Source organism: Phyllostomus hastatus, unplaced genomic scaffold (assembly GCF_019186645.2).
Source record: "Phyllostomus hastatus isolate PE091 unplaced genomic scaffold, TTU_PhHast_1.1 phas_scaffold_345, whole genome shotgun sequence".
Classification (NCBI taxonomy): domain Eukaryota; kingdom Metazoa; phylum Chordata; class Mammalia; order Chiroptera; family Phyllostomidae; genus Phyllostomus; species Phyllostomus hastatus.
Genome location: NW_025334024.1, coordinates 1731828 through 1755610, shown reverse-complemented (window position 1 = coordinate 1755610; position 23783 = coordinate 1731828). Strand labels below are relative to the sequence as shown.

General features: G+C 41.5%; 1 protein-coding gene across 8 annotated transcripts in view; it reads left to right on the top strand.

Annotated features, from left to right (window-relative positions):
* The window catches only part of LOC123806078 (BTG3 associated nuclear protein), a 139753-nt gene that overhangs the window by 30360 nt on the left and 85610 nt on the right, over positions 1-23783 (top strand). For all 8 annotated transcript variants that reach the window (XM_045819085.1, XM_045819087.1, XM_045819086.1 and 5 more), the window contains exons 3-4: positions 3542-3633; positions 6734-6933. In XM_045819085.1, coding sequence (XP_045675041.1) covers positions 3542-3633; positions 6734-6933 — 292 coding nt within the window. The remainder of the gene's footprint in view (positions 1-3541; positions 3634-6733; positions 6934-23783) is intronic.

The window sequence follows — 23783 nt, the reverse complement described above, 5'->3', positions numbered from 1 at the left end:
ATTAGCACCACACCTTAGATACCATTGAACTTAAAAAAGAAGCAGCCCTACCACTATATATAGCAATGAAAAAAAATCCATGTTTATATTTTGGTAGGTGAATAATAGTTTCTTTAGAAAGTGCACACTGTATTGTTATAAAGGAAAAATGTTCCAGTTACATAAAATTTAGCCATTTTTAGAACTATAAAACTCTTTTTCAAATTTTTAAAGATTTTATTTATTTATTTTTGGCAAGAGGGGAAGGTAGGGAGAAAGAGAGAAACATCATTTGGTTGCCTCTCACAAGTGCCCCAGCTGAGGAGCAGCCTGCAACCCAGGCATGTGCCCTGACCAGGATTTGAACCTGTGACTGTATGCTTTGCAGGCTGATGCTCAACCAACTGAGCCATGCTGGTCAGGGCTAGAACTATTGAAATTCTGAGAGGTAACTTCCTACATAAATTTCTTCTCTGTAGATTATAGTCCAAAGAAGGTTTAGAGAAGTCATTTCTAATGTTGTTTTGTTTCATCTCTGTTCCTTAAATAACTGGGAACTAGAGTTCATTGGCAGTTTAATGAAAACCTGTGTGCAGGACTCTCGTGAGGCCTTCACGGCCAGAAAGCCTGCAATTTCTGACCCAAAAGAACTCTCAGCACACCTGGCAAATACCAAGGTGCATTACACATGTTTGCATTCAGAATGAGTTTAGGATTGAGATTATTTTCCCCTTACTTCTAAAATATGACCTTTGTGAATTAAAAAATATAGTTAAGCAAGTAGAAGCAACAAAAATTTCTTGTAATCTTAGCAATAAGACTACTTTTAAATTGTTGGCATGTATGTCCTTCCAGTTTGTTCTGATTTCCATTTAAAACAAAAATGTTTAGGTTCTGGTTTTGCATGTATTCACCATTGAGCTGCACTTACTTTACCTGTCTGCATGTGACTTTTACCAGACCTCTATTTAATTGTGATGGCTTTAAAATGAATATTGAGTTCTTTAGTCTAATTTTAAAAGTAATGCATGCAAAATTATGAAAAGCAATTCAGCAACAGACAAAGAAGAAAAGAAACTTGCAGTCCCACAGCCCATGGGAAGGTATTGCTGAACCCTGGTTCCTGTGCCTCTGTCGTCTGCCACGGACACGTCTCACTTTCCATGTCTGCTTCACTGCCCTTTGCTTCCAGATTGAGGTGCTCCACGCTGCCAAGGGGTGTGGAGTTTTTCTTCTATCGTTACAGGGATCAGCTTTGTGACTCTGGACAAGTCACTTAAGCTCTCTGGTGTAAATGTGTGTAATGCACCACAGTGTTTTCCAGGTGTGCTGAGAGTTCTTTTAGGTCAGAAATTGCAGGCTTTCTGCCTATGAAGGCCTCAGAAAGCCGTGCATGCAGGGCTGTCTATTTAGCAGATTAAAAGGATTCCAATAATGATTGTCAGGTTTCCTCTCTGTCCTCCCAGTCCCAGTAAAATTACTGGTTCCTTACGCAGGTAAATAGACTGTAACTGAAGTTCTCAGAACCTGTATTTTGTTAACCACAAACACTTGTAGGCATGGATTTCTCCCTTTTTTACTTAATTAAATGAACATTCATTCCCATACACTTCTGTGGAGGTGGGTAGGGCATTTTCTGCAAATGGGATCCATTGTGTCTGATGCAAAGATCTTAGGTAGGCAGGCTGCCCTTGTTATTGTTGGTCCTTGGCTGGTTTCTGCAGGGGAGCTTCGGGTAGTCACCTCTGAGAGATCATTTTACTGCTCTTACTGAGAAACCATGGAGAGTTTGTGTTAGAGTCATAGGCCTCTGCAGTGTCTCTACACTTAAGAGCTTTGAGATGAGTCATTTTATAACAATAGGTTTAAAGGCATTGATGCTTAAAAAAATTAAGATATTATTTGGAACCTCAACAACATATATAGCCTGTTGAAGTGGAGGTGCTTCGATTGAGACGGGGCCTGGGCCACAGTGACCCATGCATTTGGCTTCCCCTGTGCCTGCCCCCGACCCTCGCTTAGCAGATGAAAATCAAATGCCAGCAGGCTGAGCTGTGTCCACATCTGTAGACAGCCTTGTGTGAGGGGCTGAGGGCCTCTGTTTGGGGTAGTCTCTGTGCCCCTGCTGGTGTCACAGCATGAGCAGGCATTAGTTCCAGCCTCCACGTGGAAGAAGGTGGGTAGGTTTCCTTGAGTGAAGGTGGTTGGACAGTTGTGGGCATAGGGAGGATTGGAGGAGGAAGAGCTGGGACGTGGTCAGACAGCAGTGTCCCAGTGAGGCAGGCATCGTCCGTCTACAGCGAGTTTACCCAGCTCGAGTGTAGTGTGGGATGCATTTGAAAGGAGGATGGATGATATGCCAAAGTGTGCACGCCCCTGCTCTATTCTCCACGTGTGGACACTCTCCCACAAGTGCTCCAGTGAGTGCACTTCTGTGTGTACATGTATATATACACAATATTATAACATAAGTGTTCTATATCTTCTATATTTGTATATTGTCGTATACTGACATTCATTTCTATAAAATAGATTCACAAACTGATATCACTGTTAAAAAGTGAGTTAAAGCTATTTACTAGGAGGACTGTCCACATTACATTGCTAAGTGAAGACAAAAGGTACAGCTGTATTGAAATAAGAGGACCTTGGCCCTCTGGTACATATGCACTATGTTTGTGTCCATGTGTGAACTTGTAGAAAGAGGTGAGGAATACTACATCAGGCAGTTAACATTAGTGATTTCAGGCAAGGAGATGAGAAGGGAAAAATACTGTAGCAAACTGGAAAATTACTCATGGTATCATGTTCAATAAAAAATGTTGAATACGAAATTCTATCTGTCGTTGCCAGTATGTAAATGTTTAGTGATTGACTGGGTCTAGGGCAAGCAATCAGGAACAGAGAAACGTGGTTTGCAGAAATGATGTGATTGTGGACAGTTTTGGTCTTTGATTTTGGGGCTATCTTCAATATTGTTTTGTAGCTAATTTTAGATGACAGGAAGGCAGTTGCTTATCTGTGGGGAAGCCATGATCAGCTGAAATTGCTGATGGGGAGGCATTGATTTCAGCAGCACTGTGGAATAGCTTTCTGTGCGACTCTGTGTTAAGTTTGGGACTGTTTTGATGTTCATCACCTAAGAAAATGTAATAACCAGGAAGGTTTTGAATTTGTAATGAAGTAGGCAACAGACAAGATTTTAAAGTGTGAAAATACTATTCATTTGGTTTTGTTATGCTGAAGTTCAAACAGGGTAGCCTAATAGAACATTGAATAAGAAACACATAGTTCTGGTGTTAGGATCAACTCAACAGTACATTAGGGGATTTATTTATCCAGTGTGTCAGCGTTTTTTTGAGATTAAGGAGAGAACCTACTTTCTGTAAGTTGTGTCTGAAAATTTTAAGTTAAAACTATAAAAAAGGAAACCATGAAACAGGTTGTGCCACTTCTCATTTAACCTTAAGGTGTCAGATGGTTTACTATCTTAATATTAAAACAGTCCGTAGAACTTTTTATATTGAAGTTTAAGTCTTTTGTTTCTGCCTTTGGTTTTCAGTTGTACTGGAGAATCATGTAGTGACAGACGAAGATGAACCATCTTTGAAACGCCAACGATTAGAGATCAATTGCCAGGACCCCTCTATAAAGGTAAAAATACTAGTGTATTTTATTAGTGATATCTGTTTCCTAGGACTGCCGTAACAAATTGTCAAAAACTGGGGAGCCTAAAACAACAGAAATTTATCCTCTCGCAGCTTTGGAGACCAGAAGTCTGAACTCAGGGTGCGGGCGGGGCTGTGCGTGCTTCAGAGACTCTGGGGAGGCTCTTTCCTGCCTCTTCCAGCATCTGGTGGCTCCAGGTGTTCCGTGGCTGTGGCCACATCACTCAGGTCTCTGCCTCCATCCTCACATGGATGCTCCTTCCTGTGTGTCAGTGTCCGTTTCCCTTATTCTTCTCTCTCTCTGTTTTTAAAATTTTATTTATTTATTTTCAGAGAGAGGGAGGGAGGGATAAAGACAGAGAGAGAAACATCGATGTGTAAGAAAAACATTGATCAGTTGCCTCTTGCACACTCCCAACTGGGGACCTGGCCTGCAACCCAGGCATGTGCCCTGGGCAGGAATCGAACCAGTGACTGTTTTGGTTTGCAGTCTGGCATTTGATCCACTGAGCCACATCAGCCAGGGCTTTCTCTCTCTTTTTTTAATCCTCATCCAAGGACATGCTTAATGATTATAGAGAGAGGGGAAGGGAGGGAGAGAGATATTGAGGTGAGAGAGAAACGTTGACTGGTTGCCTCTCGTATGTGCCCTGACTGGGGACGGAACCTGCAACTAGATGTGTCCTGACTGGGAATCGAACCCATGACCTTTCCATTTATGGGCTGATGCTCCATCCACTTGAGCCACACTGGATGGGGCTCTTTCTCTTCTCTTATAAGGACATCATTATTGACTTTAGGTGTCATTCTAATCCAGGAATATCTCACCTCTAGATCCTTGATTTAGTTTTACCTACAGAGACCCTTTTCCAAATAAGACCACATGTATAAATTCTGGGGATTAGGATGTAGACGTATCATTTTTGGGAGTCACTGTTCAACCTCCTACATGGCATGTAAAGCCATTTTTCTCCCTTAAAGATTATGAGGAATCAACATTATTTAGATTGAGATTGCTCCCAAATGAGGCATTTTCCTGTAGAACCGTAGACCTGTTGTGGACATAAGAGAGCAATTTGAGTGGCTAACGTTTCCCATTTGTGCTGAAGTACTTCTGTACTACCATTTAAGTCACCTAAATTTTAAAGTTTACTAGATGTGGTCTTGTAAACCACTGAATCAGTCAGTCAGTGATTTTGGATTTTGGGGTTTACGTTTTTGGTTTAGTGTTTACAGAATCATGGAGATAAATAGCAGCACATGTGAAAAGTTTAAGAAAGCCATGCAAATGAAAATCATAGTATAGGAAGTAAAGGGAAAAAAAAACAAAAAGAGAAAAACCATAGTAACTTTTTGTGTAATCCCTCTACTTATATGGGGTGTCTTTCTAGAAATATTCATGTCCCCCAAAACTTAATTTCATTAATGAGGGGAAGCAGTATAAGCTTAAACATGTAGGTGATTTAAAAGTATATTTACAGTTAAATTTCTTTCATGGTAATGGATAGAAGATGGCTGCATTAGTAACACCAAATTATCACATTTTAAAATAAAATGCAGTTGCAGTTTTACCACCAGAAGTACATTTATTATAAGCATAAACAGAGCAGAAATGTATAAAGTAACAGCTGAAAGTGGCCCAGCCCAAGTCCTAGCCCTGCTGTCAGCACATTAGACTGGGGCTGTGGTCTGCACGCCGCCCATGTGCGCTGCTGGAGCCGGTGTGCCGCCGAGTTGCCCAGAAGTCTTTAGGGAATGGATGCGACTGTTTGTGGTCAATATCACTTGATAGAAAAGGTTTATTCAGAATACATTCTGTGCTCTTCTCTGTTGTTTTATTAGTTTGATAATTGATTTATTAGTATTTGTTTTATTAGTTTGTAATTGTTTTATTAGTATGTAACTGCATTTTGTCCAAACCGAGGGCAGGATTATTTTAAATTTAGAATTAATCATTTTCCGCACTGCTGCCCCCTTACTGCCATGTCTACCAGGCAGTTAGACTAATGCATTTAACTTCTTCAGCAGTTAAGCTCAGTCTGTTGAAAATACACTGTTAAGAGTAAGTATTTTTTCTCTCTCCCAGGCCTTGATGCCCGTGCATGATATGATATTGCTCTAATTTTGCTCTTTTGCTTCCAATTAGGAGAGCAGGCCTAGCTAGTGCTGTGGGTCAGCAGCAGTTAGACGGCATGTCCTGTCCATCCGTCAGAGGCCAGCTTTTTACTTGGGGCAGACAAGCAGAGGGAAAGAGGAAAGAAAGGGCAATTTATTATTTTCAGCTGTTGACTCTCAGGCCAGCCTTTCCACTACATTGAACTATTGGGTGCTTTATGAACTTGCTCCTAACTAGCATTCTGAACCCTTCTGCCAGCTGGTGAGACCAGCCCAGCTCTAGGGTATTTGCTGCACAGTGGAAGTCTGACCTGAAAGCATGCTTCTCATGGCAGGAGTGGCAGTTGTGCGAAGTGAAGAGCTTTCCTGGCTGGGTGTGTATTTGATCCATTTCTTGGGTCCGGAGTCATGCATGACCCTGCTTATTGGAATCGATTGGAGTTAGTAATTGGGACTTGGCTCAAAAATGATAACTGAGTGTGAGGCAGCTCTTCATGTCAACCACTAGGTGGCAGACGTGCTGTTCATGAGCTTTTTCCCAAGTTTCAACGTCAGGACAGTGGGGATAGTGTGAATGTGCTGGACCAATGGTTTCCATGCTAGTTTGATGTTGCAAGTAAATATATTTTTATAGTTAGATGTGATTAGTTTTATGTGTAAACTGACTGATTAATAGAAGAACATCCTAAAGACTACATACATTTTTATTATATGGACTTAAGTGTTACTAAGGATCAAAACTACAAATAGAAGTAAAACCATGATTTAAGCAATCACATTTTAAATACAAGAGGTTGAACTTGTTTACTCAAATGTTTCTGGCTTAAAACTAAAGAGCTAAAGTGCAGGCATTGTTCTTATTGGGGTAGACACAGTTCAATTTAGGAAATAGCCATTTGGTATTCCTTGCAACTATCTCCTTCAAGTTCAAGATATCCCTTTTCTGAAGTTTTTCTTTTTTTCACTTCCAGTCATTCCTGTATTCCATTAACCAGACAATATGCTTACGATTGGATAGCATTGAAGCCAAGCTGCAAGCTCTTGAGGCTACTTGTAAATCATTAGAAGAAAAGCTGGATCTGGTCACAAACAAGCAGCACAGTCCCATCCAAGTTCCCATGGTAGCAGGCTCCCCTCTTGGCGCGACGCAGACGTGCAACAAAGTGCGATGGTAAGAGCAGACCAGTGGGCCGTGGTCACCTCCTCACCCAGGCTCCCCGGTTCATTACCCGAGTGGTACTGCACACGAGGGCATCTGCCTCTGCAGTGGCACGACACTTCTTTCCCTCAGACCCAAACTGAACACGTGACACCCTGCTGGACTGGTTTGGAGTCATTCTCATATTTTCTTTCTGACATAAACTAGACTGGCTCATCTTTTCTTTGGAATTAACCCATCAGATCTTTGAAGATCCATCCTCCCTCCCTCCCCTCCCCCTCCCTCCCCCTCCCTCCCCTCCCCCTCCCTCCCGTCCTTCCTCCCTTCCTCCTTTTCTTCTTTCTTTTCTCTCTGACAAATCCTTAGATATTTTTCTCCATAGTAGTATTTATAAATTTTACTTGAGTATATTAAACTTTCCATTCATGTCTGTAGTTTTTATTGTGCTGATTTAAAAAAAATATTTAGAGCCTTAGCTCAGTGGGATGTGTAATAGGGTATGTGCTGTTTGAATTGAAACTTTATGAAGAATCTGGTTAGATTGGAAGGATGTCTCAAAATCTTTGATGTGTTTGGACTTAAGAGTTACTGAGGATCAAAATCCTTATATATTCGTTAGTCCACAGCACCCTGTCACCTACTTGAGCCCCAGGGACAAGCTAAAGCTCAGGCTTTGGATAGCAGTTCCATTCATCCTGTTGGCATTTTTATGCTTTCCCACAGCTGGCTACAAAGAAGCCATATTTTTTGCCGGTGGCAAAATTTGTCTTTGTACTTAACAAGATCTTGAAGCATTTTTACTGAGGGCCCTTCTGTTGTGGTTCTCTGGATTGCCTGCTGCCTCCCACCCTGTGTGTCCCTGAGGAGTGAGGGCAGTGGGATGCAGGGGGGTGGGGGGGTGGCATCCTGGTAGATGCAGAGGAGTAGGAGCCACAGTGAGACGGAGGGACAGCAGCTGGCCTTGCTTCCAGGGTCACCTGGGTTCCGTCCTGCCCGTGTGCCTGGAAACTGGAGAAGCATTAGGGGCTTTGTGGATCCTTCAGGGGAATGTGGGATTGAGGAGTTACTGGTTGGGATGCTCACAAACATGCCTTAGTTTCCAGGTAGTCACACCTGCCCTGGTTTGTCTGGGACAGGTGTAGAGGACACCTGCTGGGTGGGAATAATTCGTAGTGCCTCCTTTGACTCTGAAAAGTATCCTGGTGTGTTTGAAACACCTCGTGCCCTTAAACTTGATCTCCAGCTGAGGGTCAAAGACTCTGTGGATCTCCTTCCCCCAGGGGAACCTGGGGCAGTCTGTACTGTGGCTATGAGATGGGGCCTTTTGTCCTGGTTTATGTTTCATCCTAACAAATCACCCGTGCATTTACTCCTGGCAAACATTTGTTGAGGGTGTCCTGTGGGAAGGCAGTGAGTCTCAAACCTCTGAGACCAAATGCTTTTTTTTTTTTTTTTAAGAATAATTTTTTGTAATGCCCTCTTACTCTAGAATGCAATGTTTAGATAATATTACTTATAGTTAAAATATGAACATAGTGCCTTTAGTGAAATGGAAGGAGAAGCAGAAGGATAGTAGTGCATAATAAAATAACGTGTTTCAATATGTAAATGGTTGGATTAGACACATAAGGAGGCAGTGAATAGGCCAAATGCCCAAACTCCCATGTTGAGTCCTGGTTGGGGACTCATACTAGTTGGTGATGGAGTATTATAAAATGATGAGCAATTTTGCTGAAGTTTCAAATAAAACAAAGTATACTTTTTTTCTAGACTTGAGCAATGGTTGAATTCCTGGAAAATTCAAGTTTTATAACTCTCTAAAAATATTTTGTGTGTAATGTAGAATGGAGTAAGATTCTGGGGTCAGAGAGCTAGAAGCATGTTTTTTACTAATATGAATGTGTGGGACATTTGAACTTTGTGCGGGAAGATTTTTTTGTTAGTTGAGAGTTTCATGCATTGAAGGATGTCTTAACCTTTTTGGCCTGTACCCACTAAATCTCAGTAGTGTCCCTTAATTCTGATAACCAGATGTGTCCCGCTGGATTTCAGCACTCCCCCCTGCCCCAGCCCCAGCACCTCCATTGCTCTGAGGGTAAGAAAAGAATGAATGACATGCTTCCCGTTCATTACTAAGAACTTTGCATATTCTCAGGACAGCCTTCCTCGGTTGGGTATCACTTCTTTACCTGTATTTGGAAGAGGTGATCACGGTTACCTCTCCTATGAGATGAGGGAGGGAAAATGCTGACAAAATCTGTTTATTCGTATTCCACCTTTGATTATTTGTGGTGCTTCCACCAGGTTAGGTGGTTGAGGGTGCGTGCCCAGGGACTGAAGAGTTGCTGCAGCCTTGGTTTGGACCTCCAGGGTGACTTGTTTTGGAGTTGCTTCTGTGTCAGGAGGGGTGTGTTGGGCAAACAGGCCTCTGCCCATCACAAATCACCCAGGTTTGAAACTGCTGGGATGTCCTGGGCGAAGTCATATAGTTGTGTTGGTTTCTAGTTTCCAGTTTCATCAGCTTTAAAAAGAGCAGAAAAAGGTGACTTAGGCTAGCGCTAGAGCCCATTAGTTTCTCTCACTGTTCTCATGACAGAACTGCCACACTCACTTTTGTGCAGGTGTGCGAGAGAGGGGCGGCACCAGTTCTGCTGAAGTTGACTGGTGGTCCTTTGGGTTTTGAACTTGTTTGACAACAGAGCTGCTTGCTTGGGGAAGGGCGTTTCCTGGCTGCGGGGAACCGCCTCCCTCTGGCTTTCTTTGTATCATCACATTGTTCGCCGGACCCCGGGCAGCTCTCCTGGTCAGGGCTGTCACTGCGTTTCCCTCTGTGGGGGACAGGTTTTATTACGCGCAGACTTGCTGTGGTTTTCTCGGTGTGGTCAAGTTAAAGGTTCTTGTACTAGTTCCGATGTAGAATCTAGTTAGGTTTTCTAGTTTTAAAGAATTGTATTCTTGAGATAAAATCAACCTATTAATAGAAAACACTTGTATATTGGAACAAGGCTTATTAATATTATTAATGCAACTATTACTAATAAAGGTTAATGTAAGATTAGTCATTAGAAGGAAAAAATATTCCATTTTCTCATAAGCATAGTTTTAAATAGGATGCATGTGAATGATTTTTAAAGAAGATACTAAATCTGGCATTTCTCTCTGGGTAGTTATGAAAATGAGAAAAAAAATTGCCAACAATTGAAAGCTATTAAGAAATTTGGGGGAGAATTAAAGGATAAGAATTTAATCCCAGTATATCAATAAAAATGTATATTTAAATTAGAAAATCACTAACTTATAAACACATAAGTAAATAAGAATTGTATGTTTTAAGTGTGGTTAGTGGAATTTAGAAAGGAAAAATAAAGATTAGAACTATATAAGTCCTAAATTATTTTATATCCAAGTAGTATGCTTTTAAACATTACTTACGATTCCTTTAGACTCACTTGAATCATTACGTTGTGAATGATTTGTTGACTCTGAGTATACTCGTACATCCTAAATGCTGACACCATAAAGGTCTTTTTAGTTGTAACGAAGCCTCTGGATAGTGGGTGACAAGCTGTTTGCTGAAATATCACTCTTCCTTCCCCTTGAAGAGGCTGCATGTGGCCCAGAGCCAGCCCACCTGCAAGGAGCTGGTGCAGCCTCTCAGCTGTGGGGCCCAGCTTTGAACCCCAAATCCACTCACCTGTTGGTTATTTCTAACTAAAACTGGCGTGGGGTAGACCATGCTATCAGTTCTGGGAGTTAGTCTCTTTAATTCCTGGAGCCCAGAGGCGGTGGGCTGCTGCCAACCTCAACTGGAATTTTGGATCCTGATTTTCAGATCCCATACCTGAATGAGACTTTTTAAATAAATTCAAGAAAGAAAGAAAAATCTTTTTCTTTGGTGCTAAAGCTTAATCATTGTAGTAAAAATGGGAGGTCACTTGGGTGGGGTCTTACCCAACAACGGTGTTCTCCTTGGGGAATAGAAAAATCGACTTGAATTCTTTTAGGTAGGTGCTTTTTTCTTACTTGCAAGTGAGCCAATAATTTGGATTTTGCTCATCATAATTCCAGGAGTAGTGACTTGAGGTTTTAACTCTAAACCTGTTTTGCATTGGTACTGGGAAAGTCTGTAGAGTAGGCTAGGGTCTTCCTTTATTTATTTATTTTTAAAGATTTTATATATTTTAGAGAGAGGGGAAGGGAGGGAGAGAGAGAGGGCAGGAAACATCAATGTGTGGTTGCCTCTTGAGCACCCCCTGCTGGGGACCTGGCCTGCAACCCAGGCATGTGCCCTGACTGGGTATTGAACCAGCTACCCTTTGGTTCACAAGCTGACACTCAGTTCACTGAGCCACACCAGCCAGGGTGGTTCATTCTTTAAATGTCCAGCTGGGACTGCGGGATCAAGTGTATGGCCAGGGCATTTATACTATAGATCAGTGTGAAAACCCATTTTTTGCACGTTTTTGAGTTTTGACAGAGTCATTTGAGGAAAGCACAGTAGTAGGGCACAGTAAGTAGGACACAGCTGAGCCTGGTGTTGGCCCGATGTGGGGTGCTGTTCTGGCTGATGACGGCTCTGGAATGCCAGCCAGCACGACTGGCTGCACACGTGGCAGTGGGTGGTGGATCGTGGGACAGAATGGCTGCTTGTCCAGTGGGGTCTTGTGGAAACAGACTATCTGATAAGTCAGACCGCAACTCAAGACCCAGATGTTTTGGGTTTGTTTTTATTGACTGAACATATTGGCTAACTAGGAAAATGTTTGTTTCTTATTTTTCAAAGCAATAGATTTCTATTTTGTTATTTTTAAAGTTTTTCTTACAGAGAGATGTATCATGTAAGACATATGGAGGGGCAACTTTTTCCCCCCTCTAAAGTGATGATCGATCCACAGAAAATTAAAATATTTGATCAAGAAATTATTTTAATTCCCTTTAGTATGCTGGTTTGCTGGGTCTCTGTTTTGCTTCCCAGAGAGTCTTTGGTTTTAAACGTTGATGGATATTTGCAGAAGGACTGTTCTGGTTTTTCGAGCCCTCATGGCTTGTGGGTGCAGAGAGGTCTAAGGTTATTTGAATTATGATGGAATGGTTTGGTCTCAGCCATGTAGGTCTTGTTTAATTCTTTCCTTACCAAATTTTGAATTTTTGATGTTTCTATTTAATTTTGTGTACATATGATCTCTATTCTCAATTAGTCTACACTGTCTCACACACCTGCAGACTTTTGATGACTTTGTTGGGATTCCCTGTACATGTCAGGGCTGAGTACTAACTGAAGAATACAAGTAGTTTACACACATACAATTTAGGGAATCATTCACATAATCTGATGACTCAAATACAGTCTCTACTAAAACAGATAAGCATAGTCAAACATGTTACTAGACTGTGCATATTCTAATAATTTGTTGTACTCCTGGTTTTAGAATAACTCATACCTCGGTGACTGGGATTGAGTTGAGTTTGTAGATTAATTTGGAGATCGCCCTCTCACCACCATGGAGTCTTCTGATGGGTGAACGCGGTGCAGCGCTCCCCTCGCAGAGGGCTTGACTTCCCCGTCAGCAGTGTCAGGGGGTTTCGGTGTGTGATTACTCACACATACTGTGTTCGATTTACCTCCAAGTACTTCTAAGTATTTTTAGGTGCTGTCATAAATGCTGCTGTATTTTAAATGTCACTGTCAAGTTGTTCATTGGTAGTATATAGAAATATAATAGGTTTTTCTATACTGACCATTATTCTGTATCATTAATTCCCTTACTTTAGGAGCTTTCCTGTAGGGATTTTAAAAATGTGTGTGGTCACATTGTTATTAAATAACAAGTTTTATTTCCTATTAATTTCTATATCTTTTCTTACTTTGTTGCACTGGCTAGCCTCTCTGTTTCAGTGTGTTCTTTTTTATATTTTTGCCTTATATCTGATCTTTGAGTGAAAGCATCTCATCTTTCACCATTAAGTGTGATGTTAGTTGTTAATTTTTAATAGACATTCTCTGTCAGGCTGAAGAAGTTCCCTTCTATTTCTGATTTCATGAAAGTTATGTTATTATTTTTTGGGATACTTTATCATGAGCAGGTGTTGACTTTTCACATGCTCTTAATGTATCTGCTTGACATGATCTTATGCTTTTCCTTCGTGATTCTCCTGTTATACTGAATCATACTGACTGATTTTGAATGCTAGACTACCCTTGCATTTCTGTTAAAATAAATCTGATTTGATCATAGTGTATTACTCTTTTTATATATTTTTGGATTGAGTTGCTGATATTTAGTTAAGCGTTTTTGCCTTTATATTTATGGGGTATATTAATCGGTAGTTTTCTTTTTTGACCTGTCTATTTTGTTACCAGGTTAATACTAGCCTCAAAAAGTGAGCTGGAAGTTGTCCTTTATTGGCTATTTTCTGAATGTGTTTTTATAGTTTTAGTTTTATTTATCCTTTAACTATTTGACAGGATTTGCCAGTGAAGCTATTTGTGCTTAGATTTCACTTATGAATTCAGTTTCTTTAATAAATATGGAACTTCAGTCAGTGTCGACCCTCTTGAGTTAGTGTTGTTTAATTTGTATCTCTCAAGGGGTTTTCCCTTTTCATCTAACTTCTAGAATACATTAGCATAGCACTTTTCGTAATATCCCTTGGAAGGACCACATGACATTTAGGTGACATGTCTTGATAGTTTTTTAGACTTTTCTTATTACGACTTTTTGAGGAGTGCCGGTCAGGTGTTTTATAGGATGTCCCTCTATTGGGATTTGTCTGATGCTTTTCTCATAATTAGGCTTGGATTGTGGTTTTCGAAAGGAAGACCATAGCGGTAATATGCCTTTCCGGTTGTACTTTACCGAGGGTGTGTGTCGTCACCTTGGCTGTTGCTGTGGGTGTTGACACGTGGATCGCTGGGCTGCGGAGTGTGGGTCGGGTGTCTCCACTGTGCGGTTGCCATTGTCCCCCACCCCTTCGGCTGGTGCTCTTTGGGAGGATGTCGTTAGGCTCAGTCCCTACTTATGAAGTAGGGAGGCACACTGCATCCCCTGGAAGGTAGAGCATCTGTATGCACTCTGTTGTGGGAAATTTGCCTTTTCTTCCCCATTTATTAATTTAGTCACTTATAAATAGGTATTTATTTTATACTTTGGGTTAGAAAGCCAATACAGATAAGCCTCAATTTACAATGGTTCAACTTAAGATTTTTCGACTTTACAGTGGTACAAAAGCGATATATATTCAGTAGAAACCATACTTAGAATTTTGAATTCTGCTGTTTCCCTGTGCTAGTGATATGCAACACGGTACTCTGGTGATGCTGGGCAGTGGCAGCAAGCTGCCGGTCCTAGTCAGCCATGCAGTCACCAGGGTCAGCAACTGATACTTGATGGTGTGCTCATTGTGTTAGATGATTTGCCCACTGCAGGCTAATGTGAGTGTTCTGAGCACTTTTAAGGCAGGCTGGGCTAAGCTATGATTCGGTGGGTTAGGTGTGTTAAATGCATTTTTGACTAAATGATATTTTCAATCAGTGGTTTTATTGGGATATAATCCCATCATAGGTTGAAAAGCATCTGTACTGTTGGGTTGGCCAAAAAGTTTGTTTAGTTATTTCTGTAAAATAAAAGGCACAGTTTTCATTTTTACCAACAGCTTTATTGATTTGGAAGTTTTGAATATGCCGACTATGTCCCACATGGTATAACGTTCTCAGTTTATGTCTAGATTTGATCGCTATCAACTTCAACTGGTCTACCCAACTGTGGAACATCGTCCAGTGAGAAATCTCTGGCACCAAACTTCGCAAACCACTTTTGACACATTTTATCAGGCACAGCACCTTCTCCATACACTGCACATCTTTTTTTCAGTTGTGTTTTCACCTTTCTTGAAATAATAAAGCATAATATGCCAAAAATGTTGCTTACTTTATTCCACCTTTGATATTAAAATGGATACATGGAAATTCATCAATTTTGATAATTTTTTAAAAAAATGCATGCTGATATGACAGCTGTCACAATATAGTCTAACAAAATTGTTTCAAATGAAGTTAAAGACAACTAAGTGCTATTAGAGCCATTTTACGGAAAAAAAACTTTTTGGCCAACCCAACACTTTATTTTATTCCTCAAGTTGTTCTAGCTTTGGCCTTTGGGAGCATTTTCAGGTGGCTCCTGTGGCCTTTGACACCCCCCTCTCCACCCCAACACTGTGTGATTATTTTTGGTATGAGCGCTTCCGTACTTTCTGGCACCATCTGACTCCGGGGTCACTCATCTTGTGTGTTCGCTGCCCTAGTCCTAGAGCAAGCCTTTCCTCCTTTCATGGGAAGATGGCGTCAGAGTCTGGATCTGGGTACCAGGTGTCTTCTAAGTGTTCCCCACAGGGTGCATTCCTGTGGGTGCCACATGCGGGTGTCATGCTTTTCTGTGCGGGGATGGGTGCTCTTCCTACCTGGGGGTCAGCCCTGTGGTTCAGGTTTCCCCTTTTCATTAGTTTCTTATTAGTAGTTTCTGTAGCTCCTTGGAAAGAAGGAGAAATATGCATCCCTAAGCAGTGTGCTCTTGTCCTGATTTGGGGCCATTAGTTTGAGTCCGCAGGAGTTTGCTAACGTGCAAGCATGGCTCCTGTGAGGTAGGGTAAGGTGCAGGTTAGAACCTGGGCCTTCCAGCGTCTGCTCTGCAGTCTCTCTTAAGCAGCTGATTTTTAAAGTTTGTTGCACTAGCTTTTCCCCATTTCTTTGGTGCAGTTGGTTTTTTGGGAGGGGTTGGTTTTATCCTATGTTGTGCTCATCTCATTATACTGGAAAGAAACTTTTAATGTTAATTTATTCCTGTCCCTAAGAGTATTTTTGGGGATCTTGGTTGTTATGACTTTTTAATCTTTAGCCTGCAAACAATAGAAACGAACCCTTTAAAGTAAATTTTAGTAAATGTTTCATTTGAATGCTTGGTGTATTGATTAGGAAACACGAACTGTGTGATAAAGAATCCTGGTACTTGGGCGTTGACATCTTGGAGCTGGCCTCTTGCTCATGCTTATTGTGCAGTGTGGGTGCTGCTGGACCTCCCCGCCTCCATGCAGCTCTGAGGCTGGTGACCACCATCCGTGCTCTGCTGTCCCCTAAGGCCTCAGAGGCCTTCACCTGGGAAAGGAAAGGCTGGAGACGACACAGTCTGTTCTTAAAATTCTGGCCTGGGAGAGGCACATCCCCGTCCTGTTTACATCCCACCCAGGAGCACTTGTCCTGGGGCTGCGTTTGCCCTGTGTAGTGGCTCCCAAGGGCAGGACCACCCTGTGAAAAGGGGGCAGGTGCTCATGGTGGACCCCAGCCCGTCTGTCTGTCTTGGGCTCGAGGGCCTCTGAGTATCTGACTTTATTGTTTAACTGAGGATTGCTACCCCCAGCCTCCCCACCCCCCTTTTTGCCCTTGTTGGCACTCTAAGACTGGTAAGCAGTTCTGTTTTTGTAAGTACATCGCACCAAACTGAAAATTTTCTTGCTTTATTGTGACCCAGGTTCGTGTGCAGTATGTAGGAGTGTAATTGTGAAAGCCAGAGAGAGTGTGTGTGCTTCAGGAATAAGTATCTGTGAGGTTTTAGAAGAATCTGTCCAACATATCTTCTTATAAGCAGAAAGCAGAAGAAATTGCTTGAGATTCATGCTGGCTTGCTTTTGTTAATTGAGAGGTTTTCTTTGAGATAATTCACAAAAATTAGGAAATTAATATTATGTCGATTTCCCATGCTCACCTTGATGAATACTCACTTTGAGTTGCAGAAGGATCAGTGGCCAGCAGAATATAATGTAGTGAGGCTCAATTATAGGTGGGAGGGAAGACAAAAACTCCCTCAAATGATTTTCTTTTTTTTAAAGATTTTATTTATTTATTTTTAGAGAGGGGAGAAAGAGAGAGAGAGAGAGAAACATCAGTGTGCAGTTACTGGGGGCCTTGGCCTGCAACCCAGGCATGTGCCCTGACTGGGAATCGAATCTGCGACACTTTGGTTTGCAGACTGCGTTCAATCCACTGAGCTACGCCAGCCAGGGCCAAATAATTTTCAAATATTCTGATGGAACTCCTTCCACCTGGCCACAAAACACAAAATTGTAGATCACTGTGTGAATAGAAATATTGCCTGACTTGACTGTCTCACATAGGTAATGAGTTGGGGAGTTCTTTGCAAATAATACAGTGCTGTGTAAAGTTTTTGTCTTACCTAAGCCTTCGAGGTAAGATCTGCTACTGGTTTGGGTTAATACAAAAAACTCTGAGTGTGGACTCCCAAGGGCGGGACATTTCTGCTACTCCTGGAGTGGGCTTCTCACTTACTGTCACTCAGGACAGTGTTGGTGATGGAGGGTTCAGAGGACTGGGCCTCTGGGCATTTTAAGTTATTTAAACTTGTCTTTGGAAGATTAGTTTCTTCTAAAATGGAGTGTGCTCTTAGCACCCATGTATGTAAGGCGAGGCTTAGGCAAAGAATCTAACTAATTGTGGACAGTCTGAATTACTTGATGCAACAAGCCCATGTACCCTTGGCCCTAGATGGTTGCTGAATGAACATCTGTAGACATGTCACTACTGATATATCAGACTTGGTGGCGGTTAATTTCTTATTCCTGGATGAGTTCTTTGCTTGGATTAAATGCTTTTGGCGCTTGTGGAAGCTTTCCTTGATCTTTGGAAATTGGAAATAAGCAGTGACTGTGCTGCTTACACAAACCCGATTCTCCCAGGGGAGCCCATTCTGCAAGGGAGCCTAAGAAGTGTTTGTTCGGTGGAACCCAGTGCCCTGGAAGCTGGGTAGGGGTGGAAAATACAGGCAGAGCTTGTTCGGTGATGTTTGCCCATCCCCCTGAGCTTGACACCTGGATCCGTGTGGTGTTTTCAGAGACATGGAGCTGGCTCTAAATATTAAACTATTTGACTTCGCTGGTTCTAAGGGGTTTTCTGTTTCACTGTTAGTGTTCAGTAAGAGGGGTGTTTGTGTATTTCTGCATGTGTGTCCCAGTTATAAGTTCCTGAAATCTGTATGCGGTTTTAGCAGATTCTGTGTTGGAGTTCCTATGAAGCATTCTAAGCATACACAGATCCAACACCTCTAGTTCTTCAGTAGGGTGCTTGGGTGCCGTCTTTGGTCCCAGGTCTGCACGTGTTCCTTGTTAGGCTCTCTGCACATCACACACCGACCTCCTCTCCAGTGTCAGCTGATCCTATCCTGGCCCCCCGCCCCGTTCTTGCCTGCGCTGTACAGACTCCAAGCTCTGGTTCAAACCAAGGGGCTGCTTTTGTACAACTTGCTTTTAGTTTTCTTTTTGTAATCAAAGCTGGCAGACACAAACTTGTGAAACATAGTTTATAGTCTACATTTTCTAAGTCTTTTTATTCTGGTAGGGTTTTTTTTTGGCATAGATTTGAATAAAGCCCCTAAGTGTACATTCAAATGATAGTCCATTTTTTGTGACTGATGAGCAAAAGGGGCAAGGAAGTTGACATTTGAAAGTAATGATACAGGTACAGCAATTTCTTGAAATTGACGGGAAGTCGGCCACCTCCTAAGTGTGACTTGGAAAATGTTTGTCATGAAAACTCTGAAAGCTGAAGATATAAAATAGGTTTAAAAACAAAACAGCTAAGTTGCTGAAACACTGAAGTTGTAGCAGGAATTGAAACAGGGTTATTCCTGCTCTTGTACAGAAAGTGGCTAAGAGTGTGACGCCTACCTGGTTTCCGGTCCAGGCTCCATCACCGACAAATGGTGAGAACTTGGGCAGAGTCTCACCTTTTCTGAGCATCAGTTTCTTCATCAGTAAAATGATAATAAAAGTAATAAGTTAGAGTTTGTGTGAATGAGATAATTGTAAACCAAAAAAGAAAATCAGGTTTAGACTGTAGTAAAGAATAAAAGGCATTTATTTAGCCAAAGGGAGCTGTAGCCCAGGAGATACTGGTTCAGCCAGCAACCTAAATTGTGCTCCACTGAGACAAAAAGGGTTGTCTTATGTGTTGTCATTGTTGTAGTTATTGAATGTATTGGGGGTGACATTGGTTAATTGTACAGGTTTCAGGTGTACAGTTCTATGGTACATCATCTGTGTATAGTATTGTGTGCTCACCACCCTTCCATTACCATTTGTTTTATTGTTTTTGAGTGATGTGACAGTTGCTGTTCATTATGTTACAGATAGTGCTGCTGCTCAATTATTAGAGAGAAAAATAAAATATCTATATGAAGAACAGACATCATCGGTAGGAACTTTATGGTAAATGCTGACCATTCTACGTCATTTTGACAGTTCTTGAGAGCAACTGTCTGCCTCATCAAAAAGGGAACCCCAACTCAGCCTATTGCCCCAATCTGTCCTATCTCACACCAGCTCGTTAAGCATCAGCCTTTCCGAGGTGGGTGCTCCACCCGCATTCTATGCTGTAAGAAGCAGTGCTAGTCCACACAAGCAGTGGGGCTTTCTAACTGCAGGGAGAGGGCTTAAACTCTAGTACTGAGTCTGCTACAAGTACTTTGATTTTCTTGGCCCCAGCTTCCTTCTTTGTAAAATGGAGATAATTCAATAATTCTAGAAGCTGTAAGTCTGAGATCATGGTGCCAGCATGGTCTGGCGAGGGCTCCCTTCAGGGTTCATAGTGCCTTTTTCTCTGTGTTCTTACCTGGTGGAAGTGGGGGAGGCTGTCTTTTATTTTAAAAATTTCCTGCTCAGATGCTAAATTAGGTCTGTTTTATGTAAATAAGTTATCTACTTGTGCGGCACTGACTGGATAGGGCAGGTCTCAGTCCATGGGTAGAAAGTCAAAGCCAGGGTTTCCCTGCAGTGGCTGACTCAAACAATGTCAACAAACAGGGCGCAGCAAGGGAAGCTGAGGGTCTCAGTGCCCAGAATAAGGGAGAGGCCCATGTCTGGACACGGCCACGAGGCTCTCGTTGTTTAGAAAATCTGGGCCCTCGGTTGGCCTGGGGAGTCCATTTCCAGCAGATAAATTCCTTCTCAGGGCTCACATCGAATGAATCTTCCCAGGGTACACAGCATGCATATAGGTGTTTAGTATTCCTTGATTCTCCACAACTCTGTGAGGTTTAAAGAATTAATATTAATATCGGTGTTCGCTGTGTCTGGTATCAGGCAGGCCTTGTGATACGTGCTGGGCATACCAGTTAAACCATAGGGTTCTAGGTCACCCTCAGGTCAGTGTCTTCAGGAACTCCAATGTGTGACGGCATCCTGGGCCTTCCTCTGGCATTGCATTCTTAGGTTTCTGTTCTGGCTTGTGATTCTTAACCGTTTTTCTTTTAGCATTCAGATTAGCAGGCAACTAAGGAGATCTATAGGCAACAGCCAGAGGCTTGCACTCAGATATGAGGCTCATTCTTGAATTTTTTCATGTCTTAAACATACAAGCTTGACCATGTACTGGTCATTCACCTCAGCAGTTGTGATGCACAACTGAACAAAACAGACAAAAATATCCCTGTACATGGACAACCTCAGAGCAAACTAAAGTAAAATAACCTAACTGTATAATTGATGAGACGGTGCTGTGTGCTGTGGGGGAACAGTGAACAGAACAGACTTGTGCCAGTAGTGTAAGGTTGTGTATAATTTTGTTGTTTTAAACCAGGGGCATACATCAGAATCACCTTGGAAATTGCTAGTCCCAGGCTGTCTGGGGGTGGGCCCTAGCTTCCCTAGGAAATTCTGATATTTCAGAAGTAGGGGGCTCTAGACTCTTGCTTCACTGATTTTGGTTAAGAATGCTGGTTCTGCTGCTTGAAGATTTTGGCTCAAATTTAACTTGGCCAGTTACTAGCTGTGTAGGCTTGGGCAGGTTATTGACTTTCTGTGCAGTGAAGACACTGCAGTTTCCCCTCTGGCTTCCAGAATTGTATGATTCCTTTCACACAGAGCCCCTGGGGTTGTCCTGCTACTGGGACTGTCCCTGCTGGAGTCTGTGGGGTCCTACACTCACAGGCACTGTCCACAGGGGTGAATGGTCTTTGTTTCACCTATCATGGGTTACTGGACAAACCTATAGGGTGTGTTTTACTTGTGATACTATGGGTTGGCGAAAAGGTTCGTTTAGTTTTTTTCCATATGATGGCTCTGGTAGTGCTTAGTTGTCTTTAACTTCATTGAAAACAATTTTGTTAGATTGTATTGTGACAGTTGTTATATCAGTGTGTATTTTAAGATTTTATTTATTTATCTATTTTTAGAGAGAGTGAAAGGAAGGGAGAAAAAGAGGGAGAGAAGCATCAATGTGTGAGAGTACCCACCTGGGGACCTGGCTGGGAATCGAACTGGTGACCTTTCAGTTTGCAGGCCAGCACTCAATCCACTGAACCTCACCAGCCAGGGCTCAGCCTGCATTAAAAAAAAAATCAAAATTGATGCATTTTTGTGCAGCCATTTTAATATTGAAGATGGAAGAAAATTCTCAGCATTTTCAGCTTATTATGCTTTAGTATTCCAAGAAAGGTAAAAATGCAACTGAAACCCCCCCAAAAGATTTGTGCAGTGTATGGGGAAGGTGCTATGACTGATCAAACGTGTCAGAAATGGTTTGCAAATTTTCTTTGTACTATTGACATTTTGGCTAAATAACTCTTTGTTGTGGGGCTGTCTTATGCATTAGAAGATGTTCAGCAGCACCCCTGACCTCTACCCGCTAGAAGCCAATAGCAGGAGATAACCGACATACTCAAAATATCCAAATCAATAAAATTATTGGTGAAAATGAAAAATGTATCATTTATGGAAAAAACTAAATGGACTTTTTGGCCAACCCAATATATTTAGGCAAGAGTATTCAACTTATATAATTAGCATAATCTTAGAATTAAACAAGAATATTTAGCCTGTGGACCAGAAGTACCAGAAAATCAAACTGTGTGGAACTTCGACGTCCAAGGAATTACAGAGACAGTCAAAGAGAACAACCAGACAGGCAGCGCTGCAGCACAGCTAGGAGTTTTGCCCTGCCCAGTGACTACCGAAGGCCACGCCCCCTTACAACTTATCAGGGGTCCCCAGCAAAGAAATAGGGCCAAAATGAAAGAACAGAGCAAAACCTCAGGAAGAGAGCTAAGAGAGGAGGATATAGCCAACTGATCTGATGAAGAATTTAGGGCCCTGGTAATCAAAATGCACACAGAACTGATAGAGCTTGGTCAAAAAGTGAAAGAACAAATGAAAGATACCCAAAATGAAACAAAGCAAAATATTCAGGAAACCAACAGTGACAGGAAGGAAACCAGGACTCAAGGCAACGATTTGGAACAAAAAAGAAGAAATAAATATCCAACCAGATCAGAATGAAGAAACAAGAATAAAAAAAAATGAAGAGAGGCTGAGGAATCTCTGGGACAACCTGAAATGTTCCAATAGACTTACAGGGGTGCCAGAAGGAGAACAACGGCAAGAAATTGAAAGCTATTTGAACAAATAATGAAAGAAAAATTCCCCAGCTTGGAGAAGGAAATCCAGGAAGCCCAGAGAGTCCCAAAGAAGTTGGACCCAAAAAGGAACACACCAAGTCCCATCATCATTAAGTTACCCAAGGTTAAAGACAAGAGACAATCTTAAAAGCAGCAAGAGGGAAGGGAAGAGTTACCTACAAAAGAATTCCCATAAGACTCTCAGCTGACTTCTCAAAAGAAACCTTGCAGGCAAGAAGGGCTGGAAAGAAGTATTCAAAGTCATGAAAGGCAAGAACCTACATTCAAGATTGCTCTATCTAGCAAAGCTATCGTTTAGACTGGAAGGGCAAATAAAGTGCTTCCCAGATAAGGTCAAGTTAAAGGAGTTCATCATCACCAGGCCCTTATTATATGAAATGTTAAAGGGACTGATCTAAGAAAAGGAAGATAAAAAGTATGAACAGTAAAATGCCAACAAACTCACAACTATCAACAAATGAACCAAAAAAAAAATAAAAAAAAAAACAGAAACTAAGCAAACTAGAACAGGAACAGAATCAGAGAAATGGACATCACATGGAGGGTTTTCGGGGGGGGGGAGGGGAGGTCAAAACAAAACAAAACAAGAATATTCAGCTTGTCAATTAGCGTAGTCTTAGAATTACAACAGTCAGAACAGTCTATGGGTCCAGCTATTTACCTTTTCCTTAATCTTGATTACATTTTTATTTAATGAGCTTAAACAGCATATAAGTAAAGGCATAGATAATGATTTAAGATTGCAAAAGAATGAATTCAATACCTAAGAAAGTTTTTAAAAACAAAATGACCAAGGAATAGATAAATTGATCAATGGAACAGAATAGAGAACTCAGAAATAGACCCACACAAATATACCCAACTAGTTTTTGACAAAGGTGTAAAATAAAAGGTCAATGGGAGAAGGACAGACATATAGCGAATGGTTCTGAGCAGCCACAGGCAAAAAAGAAAAAACACTGATGTCAATCTCATAGCTTGAAGAAGAATTAATTTAAACTGGATCACAAATTTCAATGTCCAATGTAAACCTGGAAAACCTGTAGATGAAAACACATGAGAAAATCCCTGGGGGCTAAGCAGAACTGGACACTGAAAGCATAAAAAGGTAGATTGCACTTGGTCAAAATAAGAAATATGCTCTGTGAAAAACCTGCTAGGAGCATAAAAAGACAAGCTACTGCCTAGCAAATATTTGCAAACCATTTATCTGATAAAGGGCTGATCTCTAGAATAAAAAAATACTTTCAAAACTCAACAGTAAATAAACAGCCCAATTAGGAATGAGTAAAAAATGCAACAGATACTTTATCAAAGAGGAGATACAGGAGGGCAAACAAACATATGACATCTAGATGTTTAATGTCATTAGTCATGAGGGAAATG